This window comes from Narcine bancroftii, chromosome 6, assembly GCF_036971445.1.
Source record: "Narcine bancroftii isolate sNarBan1 chromosome 6, sNarBan1.hap1, whole genome shotgun sequence".
Taxonomy (NCBI): Eukaryota; Metazoa; Chordata; class Chondrichthyes; order Torpediniformes; family Narcinidae; genus Narcine; species Narcine bancroftii.
Window position 1 is genome coordinate 64,588,092 of NC_091474.1, and position 16,469 is coordinate 64,604,560.

The 16,469-nt window shown below is 41.4% G+C and overlaps 1 protein-coding gene across 6 annotated transcripts in view; it reads right to left on the bottom strand.

Moving 5' to 3' along the window:
• lyst (lysosomal trafficking regulator) overlaps positions 1 to 16,469 on the bottom strand; it is a 344,523-nt gene that overhangs the window by 150,283 nt on the left and 177,771 nt on the right. For all 6 annotated transcript variants that reach the window (XM_069885166.1, XM_069885165.1, XM_069885164.1 and 3 more), the window contains exons 9-13: positions 9,411 to 9,631; positions 8,353 to 8,419; positions 8,076 to 8,185; positions 5,918 to 6,317; positions 3,151 to 3,304 (exon numbers count right to left, since the gene is read on the bottom strand). In XM_069885166.1, the coding sequence (XP_069741267.1) occupies positions 3,151 to 3,304; positions 5,918 to 6,317; positions 8,076 to 8,185; positions 8,353 to 8,419; positions 9,411 to 9,631 (952 nt within the window). The remainder of the gene's footprint in view (positions 1 to 3,150; positions 3,305 to 5,917; positions 6,318 to 8,075; positions 8,186 to 8,352; positions 8,420 to 9,410; positions 9,632 to 16,469) is intronic.

Sequence of the window (16,469 nt, forward strand, 5' to 3'; positions counted from 1 at the left end):
CTAGACCAGTGATTCTCAATCTTTTCTTTTCCACTCACATATAACTTTAAGTATTCAATTTTAAGTATTTTCTATCCCGTAGGAGCTCTGTAATTAGTAAGGGATTGCTTATGGTGGGATGTGGGTGGAAAGAAAAAGTTTGAAAACCACTGTTTTAATCGCACCTAATTGACTCGTTATGTGCACGGTTTCATATCTCCAAATGAAATGGACCAATGACAATTTTTCTCAAGCAAAATACTTCAGTAACAATTGGGTCTAGAGCAGTAATTCTCAACCTTCCCTTCCCACTCACATACCACCTTAAGCAATCCCATACTAATCACAGAGCACCGATGGCATAGGAATTATACTTAAAGTGGTATATGAGTGGAAAGAAAAAGGTTGAAAACCCCTGGTCTAGACAGAGATGGGAATCAGATTTCAATGTTAGAACTGATGAACAAAACTTGTCTGATCTTTGTCGGGATTGTTTGACAAATACAATAAATGTAAGGTACAGGTTGGTTCAATACAATTTTTTTTCATCAATTATATCTCACACCACAGAAATTAAATAGATTGAAGTCAAATTTATCAGATTAATGCTTTAGATGTCCCAAGATAAGACCTTTTGGACAGATTTAGTAATTACTTTTAGAACAGGTTACAAGAATTAAGTTTCCACAAAACCAGAACTATTTTTGTTGGAGAATATTGTAGAGACAAGACCTAAATTGAAATTATCTAAACATTAAACAGAATTTGTCAAAATGGCATTAGCAGTGGCAAGAAAATGTACGGTAGTTATTTGGAAATCTGATTCACATTTAGATATGGTATGATGGAATGCAGAAATGCAGAGTTGTGTTCCCCTTGAGAAGATTACCTATAATTTAAGAAGTAAATATATATTTTTGCAAATTTCAAGTATAAATTTTTAGATGCCTTCCTAATCCTTGGGACTTGCGTTAACCTTCTCCAAATAATTAAACAGAATACATATTGGGGATCTGTGTGGTGAGTGGCACTTTCTTGGCAATCCTTTCTGTATTCCTTTGCTTTTCTTTCTTTTTTACTGTTCTTGTCTTTTTCTTTTATTTTTTCTTCTTTTGGAGTTTCTAGAGTGGGAAGGGTTTGGAGGAATGGGGGTTTTAACCATCATGAAGGGTATAATGGACTTCATAAGATATGTGGACAAAATTTTAAAAAAATTTTTAAAAAAATAATCACTAATGAAGACACAGCATCACAATGAGGATTCAAAACAATGGCCTTTCAGCCCAATTTGTCCATGCCAACCAGACTCTCATCCAAAATTCCTTCCATTCACCTGCATCCAGCTCATATATCTTTAAACTTTTCCTTCTACTGTGAAACAAGAAACTTTGCAGACATTGTGATTGCAGTTTAATTGCAGTGCTGGACAAACTCAGGGGTCACATAGGAAGCAAAGATATATATCCAATATTTCGGACCTGAGCACTTTGTTAAGGTATGAGCAATTCTGATTGTATCTGCCTCTATCACCTTTTCTGGCAGCTTGCCCCATTTACCAACTACTGTATGAAAAAGGTGCTCCACAGGTATCTTTCAAATAATCCCCTTTCACCTACAATCTACTAGATTCTCCTGCCCTTGAAAAAAGATAATTTAGCTTATCAATGTCCCTCATGATTTTATAAATAAGATTCCCCCTCAGCCTCTTTCGCTCCAGGGAGAAAAGTCTCATTTTATCCTACCTCTCTTTATAATTCAAGCCCACCAGTCCCAATAACACATTTGTGAATCTATTCTACACCTTTTCCATCTTAATGATATCTTTCATGTAGCTGGGAGACCAGAACTGCACACACCATTGTGGTTTAAGCAGCATTTTGTACAGTTGTAACATGACATCCCTGCTCCTGGGAATGATCAAGGCAAATGTCCCAAATGCCTCCATTACCCTATCTATCTTGGTCACTACTTTTATGGAACTATGCACCTTACCACCAATTATCTCTGTTTAACAACACTCTCCCAGGTCATTACACAAGTCCTTCCTTGGTTTAACCTACCAAATCATTATACCCCTCATCTGTCCAAGTTAAATTCCACCCGTCATTCATTGACCCACTTTCCAAATTCATCTTGGTCTGGTTGCAACCTTAGTTACAATGTAATACACAAACGTGCTGGAGAAACTCAGATCAAGCAGCATTTTAGATTTCAGATTTATTGTCAGGAGTACGTACATGACATCACATATAACCTTGAGATTCTTTTCCCTGCGGGAAAACGTATGTAAACAAACTGACTGTGCAATGCAGAGAGAATAAAAGCATCCAAAAGAAGTTAAGTGTAACCAATGTTTCAGACCTGGGCCCTTTGTAAGGATTAAGAAAAAACACTGGCAGACCCCAGAATAATAAGGTGAGGAGATAAGAGAGGAGGAGAGTTGGAAGAGGGAGGAAGGGGAGGATCAGAGGCTACAGGTAAGAGGTAATAATTAGATTCAGGTAGGAGGGTAGAAGAGAAAAAAAAACATCCAAGAAATGATGGGGACAGAGCAGAGGGCTAAAAAGGAGGTAGCTCTCTGATAGAAGGAAGAGAAGGGGGTGGATAGCTGGAAGAAAGGGATAGGGAGAGAGAAATGGGAGAAGGGGATAATGGAAATTGGAGGTCAGTGTTAATGCCGTCTGGTTGGAGACTGCCGAGATGGAATACAAGGTGTTGTTCCTCCAATTTGAGGGTGGCCTCAGTTTAGCAGTACACGAGGCACAGACAGATATGTGGGTGTGGGAATCATGCATGGAATTAAAATGGTGGACCACTGGGAAGACCTTGCTGTTGCAGTGGACAGTGTGAAAGATCTCCCAGTATCCACATTTGAGATTTATTTTCGGATGTCAGTTTTCCATACCATCAAAGCGACTTGATTGAAGTTACTTCCATTTTTCAAAGCAGTGGAACTATTAAGAATTAATTAATTTCAAAATATTTTTGAACTTTTTTGAAGAAAAGGTTTTATTACGTAGAGCTCTCCAAATCACCATTGCTCCCAAATTCCTGAGTAATTGATCCATATTCTAAATAATTATTAATTTTCCTTCAAAACTTCAGTTCATCTGATTGATTTCAGGAATTTACATTCTCCTTCTTATCACTCTTCTGAAGTTCACACTCTACCTGAATACAAAGCCAGTTGTGTTCATATCAGCCCAAACTTGCAGCGTCATTATTCGAGACCCCAGCGAAATCACATGAAGACAACTATCTTCCATCAATTTATCACCAGAATTTGGAACTCCACCTAAAAATAAGCTTGTTGTTTCCTCGTCTTCTGCAAAACAAAATATTTTTTACATCACTAATACGGATGAGCAGACACATATTGAACATTTCCAGTACAGTGGAAAGTAAAGCAAGTAGTTATTGTTAGAATCGTCAGGTACATGACTGAGCAACTAGAAATAAGTCCTCCTGAAAATTAGAGAGATTTGGCAGAATACTGAAATCTAGTTAAAATTGTTAGGTTTTTCTTATGTTGATCGCAATGAAATTGTGGCTGCAGCAGAAAAACTCCATGATCCCACATTCTACCCTTGGAAGGTCGGTAGGTCATAAGGTATATGCTCTGATTCAGTCGATTCCATTCTTGAAATCCCATTCCAGAGATACCCTTTAGTTGACATTGCAACACGACACTGAGAGAGTGCTTGATTACAAGGTACTTCCATAAAAGCAGATATGTAATGTTGAGGCTTTAAAAGGCATTGATCACACCACACTTGGTATATTGTGATCAGTTTTGGGGTCTTTACCCAAGGAAGCATGTGTTGACATTGGAGAGGTCCAGAAAAGGTTCACAAGAATGATCCCTGGAATAAACCAGTCATCATTGAGTTTGATAGTCCTGGGACTGTACTCGCTACAGTTCAGAAGGAGGTGATCTCATTGAAACCTATCAAATACTGAAAGGTATGATGAGAGTGGACGTGGAAAGGATGTTTCCTATGGTGGGGGAGCTTTGGACCAGAGGGTGCAGGTTCAAAATAAAAGACATCCCTTTAGAACAGAGATGAAGAGGAATTTCCTTACATAGAAGATGGTGAACCTGTGGAATTTGTTACTGCGGATGGTTGTGGAGGTCATTGGGTAATTTAAAATAGAGGTATATTGATTTTTAATTACAGGGAGAAGGTAGGAGAATGGAGTTGAAAAGGATAATAAATCAATTAAAATGGAATAGGGTGATCAGACTTGATGAGCCATATGGCCTAATACCACACCAATGTTTTATGGTCTAAGATTGCCACAAAACACAATGATTAAACAACTGTTTTTCCAGTGCAGTCAGCAGAAAGAGAAGCTAAATGTGGTATCAATGCCAAACATTGAATATTGTATTATTTTATTATGTTACTGTTTTAATATCTCATTTGTTTGATACATGTGTGCACTGTCAGGATGTGTTCTCAATTTTGTTGTACTTGTGCAATCTGTTTCTAAGGCTGACGTCAAAACATAATTCAAGAGGATGAACCCTTGGAAGGCGTCAGGTCCTGATGGCCAACCAACTTTCCAGAGTGTTCATGGACATTTTCAATCTCTCACTGCTGGAGTTGGAAGTTTTCACCTGCTTCAAAAGGGCATCAATCATCCTGTTGCCCAAGAAGAACAGAGTGAGCTGCCTCAACGACTACTGCCCAGTAGCACTAACATCTATTGTGATGAGATGCTCTGAGAGATTGGTCATGGCCAGAATAAGCACATATCTAAGGAAAGGTCTGGACCCACTGCAATTTGCCTACTATCACAATTGCTCCACACAAGGTGTAATATCACTGGCTCTCCACTCATCGCTGGATCACCTAGACAACAGCAACTTATACATCAGGCTACTCTCATTGACTACAGTTCACCCTTCAACACCATTATTCCCTTAGTGCTGGTCAACAAGCTCCAAAACCTGGGCTTCTGCAACTGGATCTTTGACTTTTTCATCAGAAGATCACAGTCAGTATGAATGGGAAACAATTTCTCACTGACAATCAACACAGGCGCACCTCAAGGATGTGAGCTGACCTACTGCTCTACCCACGATTGTGTGGCTAGGCACAATTCAAATACTATTTGCAAAGTAGCCGATGAGACTATGATTGTCAGCAGAATCACAGACAGCAATGAGGAAATGTACAGGAAGGAGATAGATCAGCTTGTTGAGTGGTGTCACATCAAAAACCTTCCACTCAACGTTAGCAAAACCAAGGAGATGATTGTGGAAATCAGGAGAACATGAACCAGTCGTCATCGAGGAGAAGGTCAAGAACTTCAAATTCCTGGTGCCAACATCTCTCCTGAAGCCTCCATGTCGATGCAATCACGAAGGAGGCTGGCCAGCGGCTATACTTTGTAAGGAGTTTGATGAGATTCAGTATGTTACCAAAGACTCTCAAAAACTTCTAAAGGTGTACTGTGGAGAGCATTCTGGTTGGTTATATCACTGTCTGATGTGGAGGTGCTAATATTCAGGACAGGAAGCAGCCTCTGTCCTCAAGGACCCCCACCACTCAGGCCATTGCCCTCTTTGCTCTAACTATCTTCGGGAAAAAGGTACAGGAGCCTGAAGATGAGCACTCAGTGGCACAAGTACTGGTTTTTCCCCTCTTCCATCAGATTTCTGAATGATCAATGAATCACAGACTCTGGTTTTTTTCCAAGCACTATTTTGAAATGTGGTATATAGAAATGTTTGCAATGTGATGCCGCAAAGCAATGAATTTCTTGATGTGGTCATGACAATAAATTCTGATTCTAAATTACAGACAAATTTCTACAAGTGGCAAACCATCTAATACTACCAAGTCTATTTATAGGAACTTCCTTTGAAACATTATCTTATTACTTGATGTATTCAATCATAATAAAATAGAAATGTCAGTTTTATTCTTACCAGTTCCATCAATACTATTCTCTCTAGAAGTCACCAGCCAATCTCGCCTTTGCTTCTTCACTTTAATTAATCCATCTGTTCCTTCCGATAATTCCACTTTAAACCACAGAGAGACACTAATGCCATCCGACATATGTGGCCAACAGCTTTGACCAACAAGTGGCAAATGGACTGGAGCCACATGCCAAGGTGATGATAATTGGTGGACGTTTTCTGTCTCTCTTCTGTTCTTAGAGAAATTAACATACTTTGGAACGTTGATGCTCTTGTTGCTGGTAGTAGAACTGGCATCCTGCACGCATGAAATGCCTCTGAATACTATTGGGAAGGTAAGGTAGTGCATCGGGACCATATTTATATTTGCTTCCACAATGCTCAGAATTCCTCCAAGTAGTATTTTCTGAAATACAAAAGCAAAAATCAATTCTTCCTCATTGGTCAAAACACATCATGACTGCTCCCAGATGAGGATGATAGGAAGATTTTTATATTTTTACATTTCTCCTCATCTTCTTCTGGGCACTGTTCACAAATTACATTGGACAATGAGCTCTTCCATCAATGGGTCAAAATGAGCTGGTAATCACAATCCCTATGATGAGCCACAAATCCAAAATAAAGGGCAGACCTACTCAAATGATGAGATTTCTTCACTCAATAGTTCAATCAATGGAATTCACAAGTTCAGAATGCGGGAGACTCAGTCATTGCATTCAAAACTGAAATTCATGGATTTCTTCATCTTAGAGGAATATAGTGTAGAACTATGAATTCAGAGAGGTTGATGTATTGATCATCCACAATCTTGTTGGATGGCATAGAGGGCTCAAGGTCTTACTTCATATATTCTCCCATAATTAATCCAGGTTTCCAAACCTTGGAGCAACTGAATGCCAGCCGTAACCTTCAGAACTATTAGCCACAATCGGTATATTACGCTGAACACTAAATGTAACAAACTGCAATTAATAGAGCACTACAACACAGTACGGGCCCTTGACATTGTGCTGACCCATATATTCCTTTTAAAACCCTCTGTAATCCTCTATTTTTCTTCCATTCATGTGCCTGTCTCAGAGTCTCTTAAATGCCTCTAAAGTTTCAGCCTCCATCACCATTCTTGGCAAGTCATTCTAGGCACCCCCAGCTCTCTGCATAAGAAGATTTACCCCTGAAGTCTCCCCTAAAGTTTCCTCCTTTCACTTTGTACATATGTTCTCTGGTGTTTGCTATTGCTGTCCCGTGAAACATGTGCTGGCTGTCTAGCCTATCTATGCCTCTCATAACGGTACAATGAATCATATAGCAAAAAAAATGAAGAGGTAGGATTAATTTGAAAGTGCAAGACAAGATCAATTCAAATTTCAGAAACATGATGTGAGCTTTCCCACAATTTTTCCCATAAAACTGTGACCACTAGCATGTTTTCTTTTTGGAAGTTTGGAGCTCTTTGTGTATTCCAGCACTGTGTCATTCAGAATAGCATTTTTTAGCACGTTTCTCCTTGTCTTCTTCTGGGCGTTGTTCACAAGTTACATTGGACAACGAAGAATTTGCTTCCTGAACACTTTTGGGTTATTTTATGAATTTTGGGCTGATGAAAATCACCTTAAAATTTTCCGACCACGTACCATTCTTGAGATTATAACTAGATAATTTGGTGATTTCCTGTCATATATTAATTCTATTCGCACTTGGACTTCTTCCCTGCTGATCCTGGTGCAATCAATGATGAACAGTTGAAATATTTCACCAGGACATTGCGACCACAGGCAACTGGGATTAATCGGTGCTGGCCGACTATTGTTGGACCCTGACACAAGAGGCATCGGATGCTGAGTACAATTAGCGGCAAAGCATTTTTAGGTCAGTTGAACTATTGCAATGTGTCAGTATCATTATACAATTAAGCATGCTAAATTCAACAAAAGTTCATTTGATATTTCTCCAACTTCTTACAAGATACAAATCTGAATTATATTTGTGTTCAGTATGATAGTTATCCATCATAATTCCCATTTTTTCCCTCAGGAAGCAAACCTTTTGAAAATATTTGTGGTCCAGTGTTTTTTGACTAGCTGTTGACAGTTTTACCATCTTAATCTGATTGCTACATTCAGCTTTGAAAAGTATTTTCAATGAAACAATTAGTACTCACAGTTGGAGGCATCTTTTCCAAAAACAATTTCAGAAATAAGGAAAGTTCCTCTGCTGACAATCTGGACCTGGTTAAAGTCACCAATAATTCCACAAGTACTGCCTGGCACTCTGTATGGACAAGGGAATATTATTTCTGCATCTTGGAATTGACCACTCACTGCAAATGGTTATCATATTTAAATAGAGAACAGAATAACTGTACACTGATTATTGCACATTGGTGATTCACTTTAAGAATATCATTAGGTGCTCAAAAAAAGAAAATTTATACGTACCCTCCAAATGCATCCCAGATTGGCTCAAAATATTCTGAAAACCACTTAGAATAGTTGATACTGCTCCCTGAAATAGTCAAGACATGAAATAAAAAGCACCCAAGATGCAGATGTACAGTTCATCATGAAAAAAAAGCTCTTGATTATTTTCTTGGAACCTGGACAATTTGAGCCATTTCCAACATAGTATTTTGATTAGATTAGCGATCATAGTTGAGATGTAAAAGAGACTAAGCAAGCTGAAGGCCTTGCATTTATAATCCAATTGTGTTCCTTCACAGATAGCAGGGACAGCCTGCCAGGTCAAGCTGCCTGCCTTCAACTTTTTCTCTCAGACAGGAAAACATTTTAAATCTTCCCAGGATAGATACTTTAAGAATAAAATGTTCCCAGGTTGAACACTCCATTTTTCACAAGCTTTTTTTTCCCCTAAAGATAAATAGAAGAGAATGCTGATAGAGACAATTAAAGGAAGGGGACAAATGAGTAGTATAGGGCCGCATGGTTGGTGCAACGCCTTTACAGCACCAGTAATCGGGATCGGGGTTTGAATCCCATGTTTTATGTCAGGAGTTTGTACGTTCTCCTTGTGTCTGAGTGGGTTTTCCCTGGCGACTCCAGTTTCCTCCCACTGTTTGGAACGTACTGGGAGTTTAGGTTAATTGGGTGTAATTGGGCGGCACAGACTGGTGGGCCGAAATGGCCTGTTACTGTTGCCATATGTCTAATTTTTTTAAATATTAAAATTTAGTGCAGGCCACAAACACCAGTACAGGCCCAGATAAAAACGAGTGCCAGTTTCTGTGCTAGAAACACATACAAAACATGTTTTCTTAACTACTGTCCACTGAAGTAGAATACATTATACCAGCTCATAAAATTAGAATAGTAAATACAATACAATTATTTGAATTATGGAATAGTGAACATTGGCTCCGATTTAGTGAAGTTGATCAATTAAAATACTGTATCATTTGAATACTTAGCACAAAAAGTGATTTTACTTCAGCAAGATTTGCAAATACTTAAATTTCTTTTACTCTCTTATTCAATTTTACCTGCTGGTAAATAGAGACAGCATTTTCTTCATTTTGTTGAACAATCTCCAGCAGGTTCCTGAAGACATGGGTGAGGACATCAAGGCTGGGATTGCCGACACTCAGCAGGGTGAGCTCGAGCATACAGATCCCAGGATACACCAATTTGTTCGGTGTACTCTCAGCAGGATTACCAAAGTAACCAGATGACTGAATCAAAGAAGTGAGCTCCGGCTTCAGATCTATAGCAGAAGAGAAAAAGACTTTGAACATTTTGTATTATTCCTCACGTAAATTTAGGATTTGAAGTAAAGCTGAACATTTGAATTAGAAGTAAACAATTTAGCCCCTCACGCCTGCTTTTCCATTCATAAGAATGTGGCTGATCTGATTGTAATTTCACCTCTTCATTCCAGCCTACTCTGGCAACATGTCAATCTTTTAGTTATCAACTTCCAACTTAAAATGTATTCAAGACTCTGCTCTTAAACCTCTCGGAGGAAGTAAGTTCATAAAACATAACAATCTACTGCACAATTTATAGAATAAAATTCTAAATTCAAAGTGAAGATGAATAATTAAAAGCATAAAACAGCATTTGGTTAAACATCAATATAAATCTGCAGTTGTTCGATTGCCTTATATGTCTCATCCAGGGTGGGAACCTCATCCAGCTCTAGCCTTAGGGGCTGTTGAGGGAGCTGGAGCAGGGCGGAATCTTGGACTGAGCGGTTGGTACTGAAAAGAGATTGGAAGTGTTCTGACCATCGGTTGAGGATGGAGATCTTGTCGCTGAGGAGGACTTTGCCGTCTGAGCTGCGCAGCGGGCTTTGGACTTGGGGTGAGGGGCCGTACACAGCCTTTAGAGCCTCGTAGAAACCCCTGAAGTCGCCAATGTCCGCGCTGAGCTGTGTTCGTTTGGCGAGGCTAGTCCACCACTCATTTTGGATCTCCCGGAGTTTGCGCTGAAGATGGCTGCATGCGCGACGGAAGGCTTGTTTTTTCTCTGGACAGGACGGCTTTGTAAGGTGAGCCTGGTGGGCAGCTCGCTTCTTTGCCAGCAGCTCCTGGATTTCCTGGCTGTTTTCGTCAAACCAGTCCTTGTTTTTCCTGGAGGAGAAGCCCAGTACCTCTTCAGTGGATTGCAGTATGGTAGTCTTCAACTGATCCCAGAGGGTTTCAGGGGACGGGTCCGTGAGGCGGGTTGCAACGTCAAGCTTTGCTTTGAGGTTTGCCTGGAAGTTTCCTCTCGCTTCGTCTGACTGCAGTTTTCCAACATTGAACCTCTTTCTGGGGGCTTTATTGTTCCTGGGCTTTGGCTTGAAGTGAAGGTTGAGCTTGCAGCGAACCAGCCGGTGGTCAGTGTGGCATTCCGCGCTAGGCATGACCCTGGTGTGGAGCACATCTTGTTTGTCACTTTCTCGCACCAGGATGTAGTCCAGGAGGTGCCAGTGTTTGGATCGGGGATGCATCCAGGTGGTCTTAAGGCTGTCCCTCTGCTGAAAAAGGGTGTTTGTAATGACAAGCCGCTGTTCTGCGCAGAGCTCCAACAGGAGGCGCCCATTGTCGTTGCACTTGCCGACGCCATGCTTGCCCAGGATTCCTGGCCAGGTTTCTGAGTCTTTGCCGACACGAGCGTTGAAGTCGCCCAGGATGACAACCTTGTCGGCTGTAGGGGTACGTTGGATGAGGTTGCGCAGGTCGGTGTACCCTGGATGAGACATATAAGGCAATCGAACAACTGAAAAGTGGCAAAGCAGCAGGTATGGATGGAATCCCCCCAGAAGTCTGGAAGGCTGGCGGCAAAACTCTGCATGCCAAACTGCATGAGTTTTTCAAGCTTTGTTGGGACCAAGGTAAACTGCCTCAGGATCTTCGTGATGCCACCATCATCACCCTGTACAAAAACAAAGGCGAGAAATCAGACTGCTCAAACTACAGAGGAATCACGTTGCTCTCCATTGCAGGCAAAATCTTCGCTAGGATTCTACTAAATAGAATAATACCTAGTGTCGCTGAGAATATTCTCCCAGAATCACAGTGCGGCTTTCGCGCAAACAGAGGAACCACTGACATGGTCTTTGCCCTCAGACAGCTCCAAGAAAAGTGCAGAGAACAAAACAAAGGACTCTACATCACCTTTGTTGACCTCACCAAAGCCTTCGACACCGTGAGCAGGAAAGGGCTTTGGCAAATACTAGAGCGCATCGGATGTCCCCCAAAGTTCCTCAACATGATTATCCAACTGCACGAAAACCAACAAGGTCGGGTCAGATACAGCAATGAGCTCTCTGAACCCTTCTCCATTAACAATGGCGTGAAGCAAGGCTGTGTTCTCGCACCAACCCTCTTTTCAATCTTCTTCAGCATGATGCTGAACCAAGCCATGAAAGACCCCAACAATGAAGACGCTGTTTACATCCGGTACCGCACGGATGGCAGTCTCTTCAATCTGAGGCGCCTGCAAGCTCACACCAAGACACAAGAGAAACTTGTCCGTGAACTACTCTTTGCAGATGATGCCGCTTTAGTTGCCCATTCAGAGCCAGCTCTTCAGCGCTTGACGTCCTGCTTTGCGGAAACTGCCAAAATGTTTGGCCTGGAAGTCAGCCTGAAGAAAACTGAGGTCCTCCATCAGCCAGCTCCCCACCATGACTACCAGCCCCCCCACATCTCCATCGGGCACACAAAACTCAAAACGGTCAACCAGTTTACCTATCTCGGCTGCACCATTTCATCAGATGCAAGGATCGACAATGAGATAGACAACAGACTCGCCAAGGCAAATAGCGCCTTTGGAAGACTACACAAAAGAGTCTGGAAAAACAACCAACTGAAAAACCTCACAAAGATAAGCGTATACAGAGCCGTTGTCATACCCACACTCCTGTTCGGCTCCGAATCATGGGTCCTCTACCGGCACCACCTACGGCTCCTAGAACGCTTCCACCAGCGTTGTCTCCGCTCCATCCTCAACATCCATTGGAGCGCTCACACCCCTAACGTCGAGGTACTCGAGATGGCAGAGGTCGACAGCATCGAGTCCACGCTGCTGAAGATCCAGCTGCGCTGGATGGGTCACGTCTCCAGAATGGAGGACCATCGCCTTCCCAAGATCGTATTATATGGCGAGCTCTCCACTGGCCACCGTGACAGAGGTGCACCAAAGAAAAGGTACAAGGACTGCCTAAAGAAATCTCTTGGTGCCTGCCACATTGACCACCGCCAGTGGGCTGATAACGCCTCAAACCGTGCATCTTGGTGCCTCACAGTTTGGCGGGCAGCAGCCTCCTTTGAAGAAGACCGCAGAGCCCACCTCACTGACAAAAGGCAAAGGAGGAAAAACCCAACACCCAACCCCAACCAACCAATTTTCCCTTGCAACCGCTGCAATCGTGTCTGCCTGTCCCGCATCGGACTGGTCAGCCACAAACGAGCCTGCAGCTGACGTGGACTTTTTACCCCCTCCATAAATCTTCGTCCGCGAAGCCAAGCCAAAGAAAAAAAAATATAAATCTGCAAATTCAGAGTGAATTTTAATATAATGAACTGAGGGACAATTGTGTACTTACATCAAACTGCTGTCAAAACTTAATTTCTGAAAAATGAAATGTACTGGAAATATAAATATTGCAATATATATTTCTAAAGTTATGTTCACTGTATTCAATACAATCTTTATCTGAAAACATTGTTATTTTCCCTTTTAAGCACTTTTCATTCTCCTTCAAAATTGTATCATTCCCTCTTCTGCGTGAAACTTATTGCAGTCCATTTGCTGCCTCCAGCTATCTCTCTTAAATGAAGAACCCTTGCACTCTCAAAAGGCCTTCATTCCATGTCCCTCAGAACTGGTGTTCATCTGGTATCTTCCATTCCTTATCACCAAATCTCACTTTAACCAACTCCAAATTTAAAAAAATAAATTAAGGGATTTTATTCCTTTGGCTCCCATATACTCTATATGATGCATAGTTGGACTGTTTGAAGTTAAGAACATTTCAAAAACTGCGGCTAGAATAATTAAGATAGGTATGTTGTTACACCTTTCAATTTTGCAACAAGAACGGCAAAAGAAAAATAAAGATAAGGCATGCCAATGCAAACATTATAAAGCAACCCAACTCCTCACAAAACTAAAGAGACAAGAGAAGTCCACAATTATAACCCTTTAAGGAAAACTATGAATTTCCATACTAAGGTAACCTGAAAATGATAAAAGGGGAAAAAGAAAGATGAGCAGGCTCGATGAGCCAATGGGTCTATTTCCGCTCCTTTATCTTGTGATGAATCCTTAAAAGACCATGGAAGCTGTTATTTTTGAATTTGTGCCAGAGATATATTGTGTGAAGAGAAATGTGTAATAGGGAAACAAAAATGAACAGAACCTGCAGAAAGATCACTGATATAGTGTTAAAATACAAAGTTTTTTTTTATTATTTTTTTATTTAACACTTCACCGTGAACCACACCAGTAACAATATATACACATATTCAGTATTAATATGTACACAGTGACATTTTCATTTTTTCCCTCCCCACTCCCCATAACTTAAAGCAAGAAAAAAAAAACCAAATGGAACAGAAGAAAGAGAAAAGAGAGATAGTGTCGTCCAATCATACTATTTACTTTATTGTAACTTGTCACATCAAGAGATGGAGGTGTGAAATTGTTGGTTCCTAATAAACTTTATGTAAGGTTCCTAAATTTGTTCAAATAAAGGTTGTAGGTAATTTTTTTCTTTTTTTTAAAAATTTTTTATTTTTCACACCATAAATCACATTAGCCATGATATACACTATTTCTTTTTCACACATATACAGTGACTTTTTCTCCCCCCCCCACTCCTCCCAAGCCACCCCCCCACCCCCCCCTCTCATCCATTTTAGGTATACAATCTAGGTTGCATTAAGCCAGTCAGACAATGTTGTCATTCAACAAAAATACACCAGAAATTCTACTGAGTCCATTCTTTTCTTTCCTTCTCCTTCCATCAACTTAGGTAATGTTTGTCCCCGGTAGGTTTTCGCTATTGTATTTAATGTAAGGCTCCTATTCTTCTTTGGCTTGGCTTCGCGGACGAAGATTTATGGAGGGGGTAAAAAGTCCACGTCAGCTGCAGGCTCGTTTGTGGCTGACCAGTCCGATGCGGGACAGGCAGACACGATTGCAGCGGTTGCAAGGGAAAATTGGTTGGTTGGGGTTGGGTGTTGGGTTTTTCCTCCTTTGCCTTTTGTCAGTGAGGTGGGCTCTGCGGTCTTCTTCAAAGGAGGCTGCTGCCCGCCAAACTGTGAGGCGCCAAGATGCACGGTTTGAGGCGTTATCAGCCCACTGGCGGTGGTCAATGTGGCAGGCACCAAGAGATTTCTTTAGGCAGTCCTTGTACCTTTTTTTTGGTGCACCTCTGTCACGGTGGCCAGTGGAGAGCTCGCCATATAATACGATCTTGGGAAGGCGATGGTCTGGTGGCCAGTGGAGAGCTCGCCATATAATACGATCTTGGGAAGGCGATGGTCCTCCATTCTGGAGACGTGACCCATCCAGCGCAGCTGGATCTTCAGCAGCGTGGACTCGATGCTGTCGACCTCTGCCATCTCGAGTACCTCGATGTTAGGGGTGTGAGCGCTCCAATGGATGTTGAGGATGGAGCGGAGACAACGCTGGTGGAAGCGTTCTAGGAGCCGTAGGTGGTGCCGGTAGAGGACCCATGATTCGGAGCCGAACAGGAGTGTGGGTATGACAACGGCTCTGTATACGCTTATCTTTGTGAGGTTTTTCAGTTGGTTGTTTTTCCAGACTCTTTTGTGTAGTCTTCCAAAGGCGCTATTTGCCTTGGCGAGTCTGTTGTCTATCTCATTGTCGATCCTTGCATCTGATGAAATGGTGCAGCCGAGATAGGTAAACTGGTTGACCGTTTTGAGTTTTGTGTGCCCGATGGAGATGTGGGGGGGCTGGTAGTCATGGTGGGGAGCTGGCTGATGGAGGACCTCAGTTTTCTTCAGGCTGACTTCCAGGCCAAACATTTTGGCAGTTTCCGCAAAGCAGGACGTCAAGCGCTGAAGAGCTGGCTCTGAATGGGCAACTAAAGCGGCATCATCTGCAAAGAGTAGTTCACGGACAAGTTTCTCTTGTGTCTTGGTGTGAGCTTGCAGGCGCCTCAGATTGAAGAGACTGCCATCCGTGCGGTACCGGATGTAAACAGCGTCTTCATTGTTGGGGTCTTTCATGGCTTGGTTCAGCATCATGCTGAAGAAGATTGAAAAGAGGGTTGGTGCGAATATTTCAATATTATTTCTTAACCTATATGTTATTTTTTCTAATGGAATACATTTATTCATTTAAATTTAGTAGTTTCTTCCTTTTAATTTGGTTATGTATTCCATTAATATTTAAAGTCATATAGTTCAGCGTAGCCCTTTTATATTTTGTTTATCTTCTCTTTCTGTTTTTCCATCATTACCTTTCCTCCTTTTCCATTTCTGTTTTCTTATTTTCAACTCTTTATAAGACAACATTCCTACAACATCCAACATTTTCCTTATTCTCCTATTTGTATCTTATTTATCCCCAATCTCCCCTTCACTTCCTGAGTTGTCCTTTATCCCTTGTCGGACAACCACATCTCCCCTCTCCATTTGGATTTGCGAATCCACTCGCAAGCGTCAACTGATTTTGCAGTGACCGCTATTTCCCCTCACCCCGCCCCCCCCAGAAAAGATTTCACTTTTCATATGTCACAAAGGTCACTCTTTTAGTTCCCTCCTTATTCTCTCTATTCCATTACCTTCCCTTATTAATTCTTGTCTATACTATCTATATTTTCCTCTAAGTACAGATACATTCACGTATGCACATTGTCTCTATTCACTCTTATACCTCTTTACCCGCATACATATCAATCGTCATCATTTTTACTCTCATTACCCGTCTTCATCCCTCAGTCTATTTTTTGTCTTTACCCACATACATATCAATCGTGATCATTTTAACTCTCATTACCCGTCTTCCTCCCTCAGTCTATTTTTGTAATTGTTCTGCAAATTTTCGTGCTTCTTCTGGATCCGAGAATAGTCTGTTTT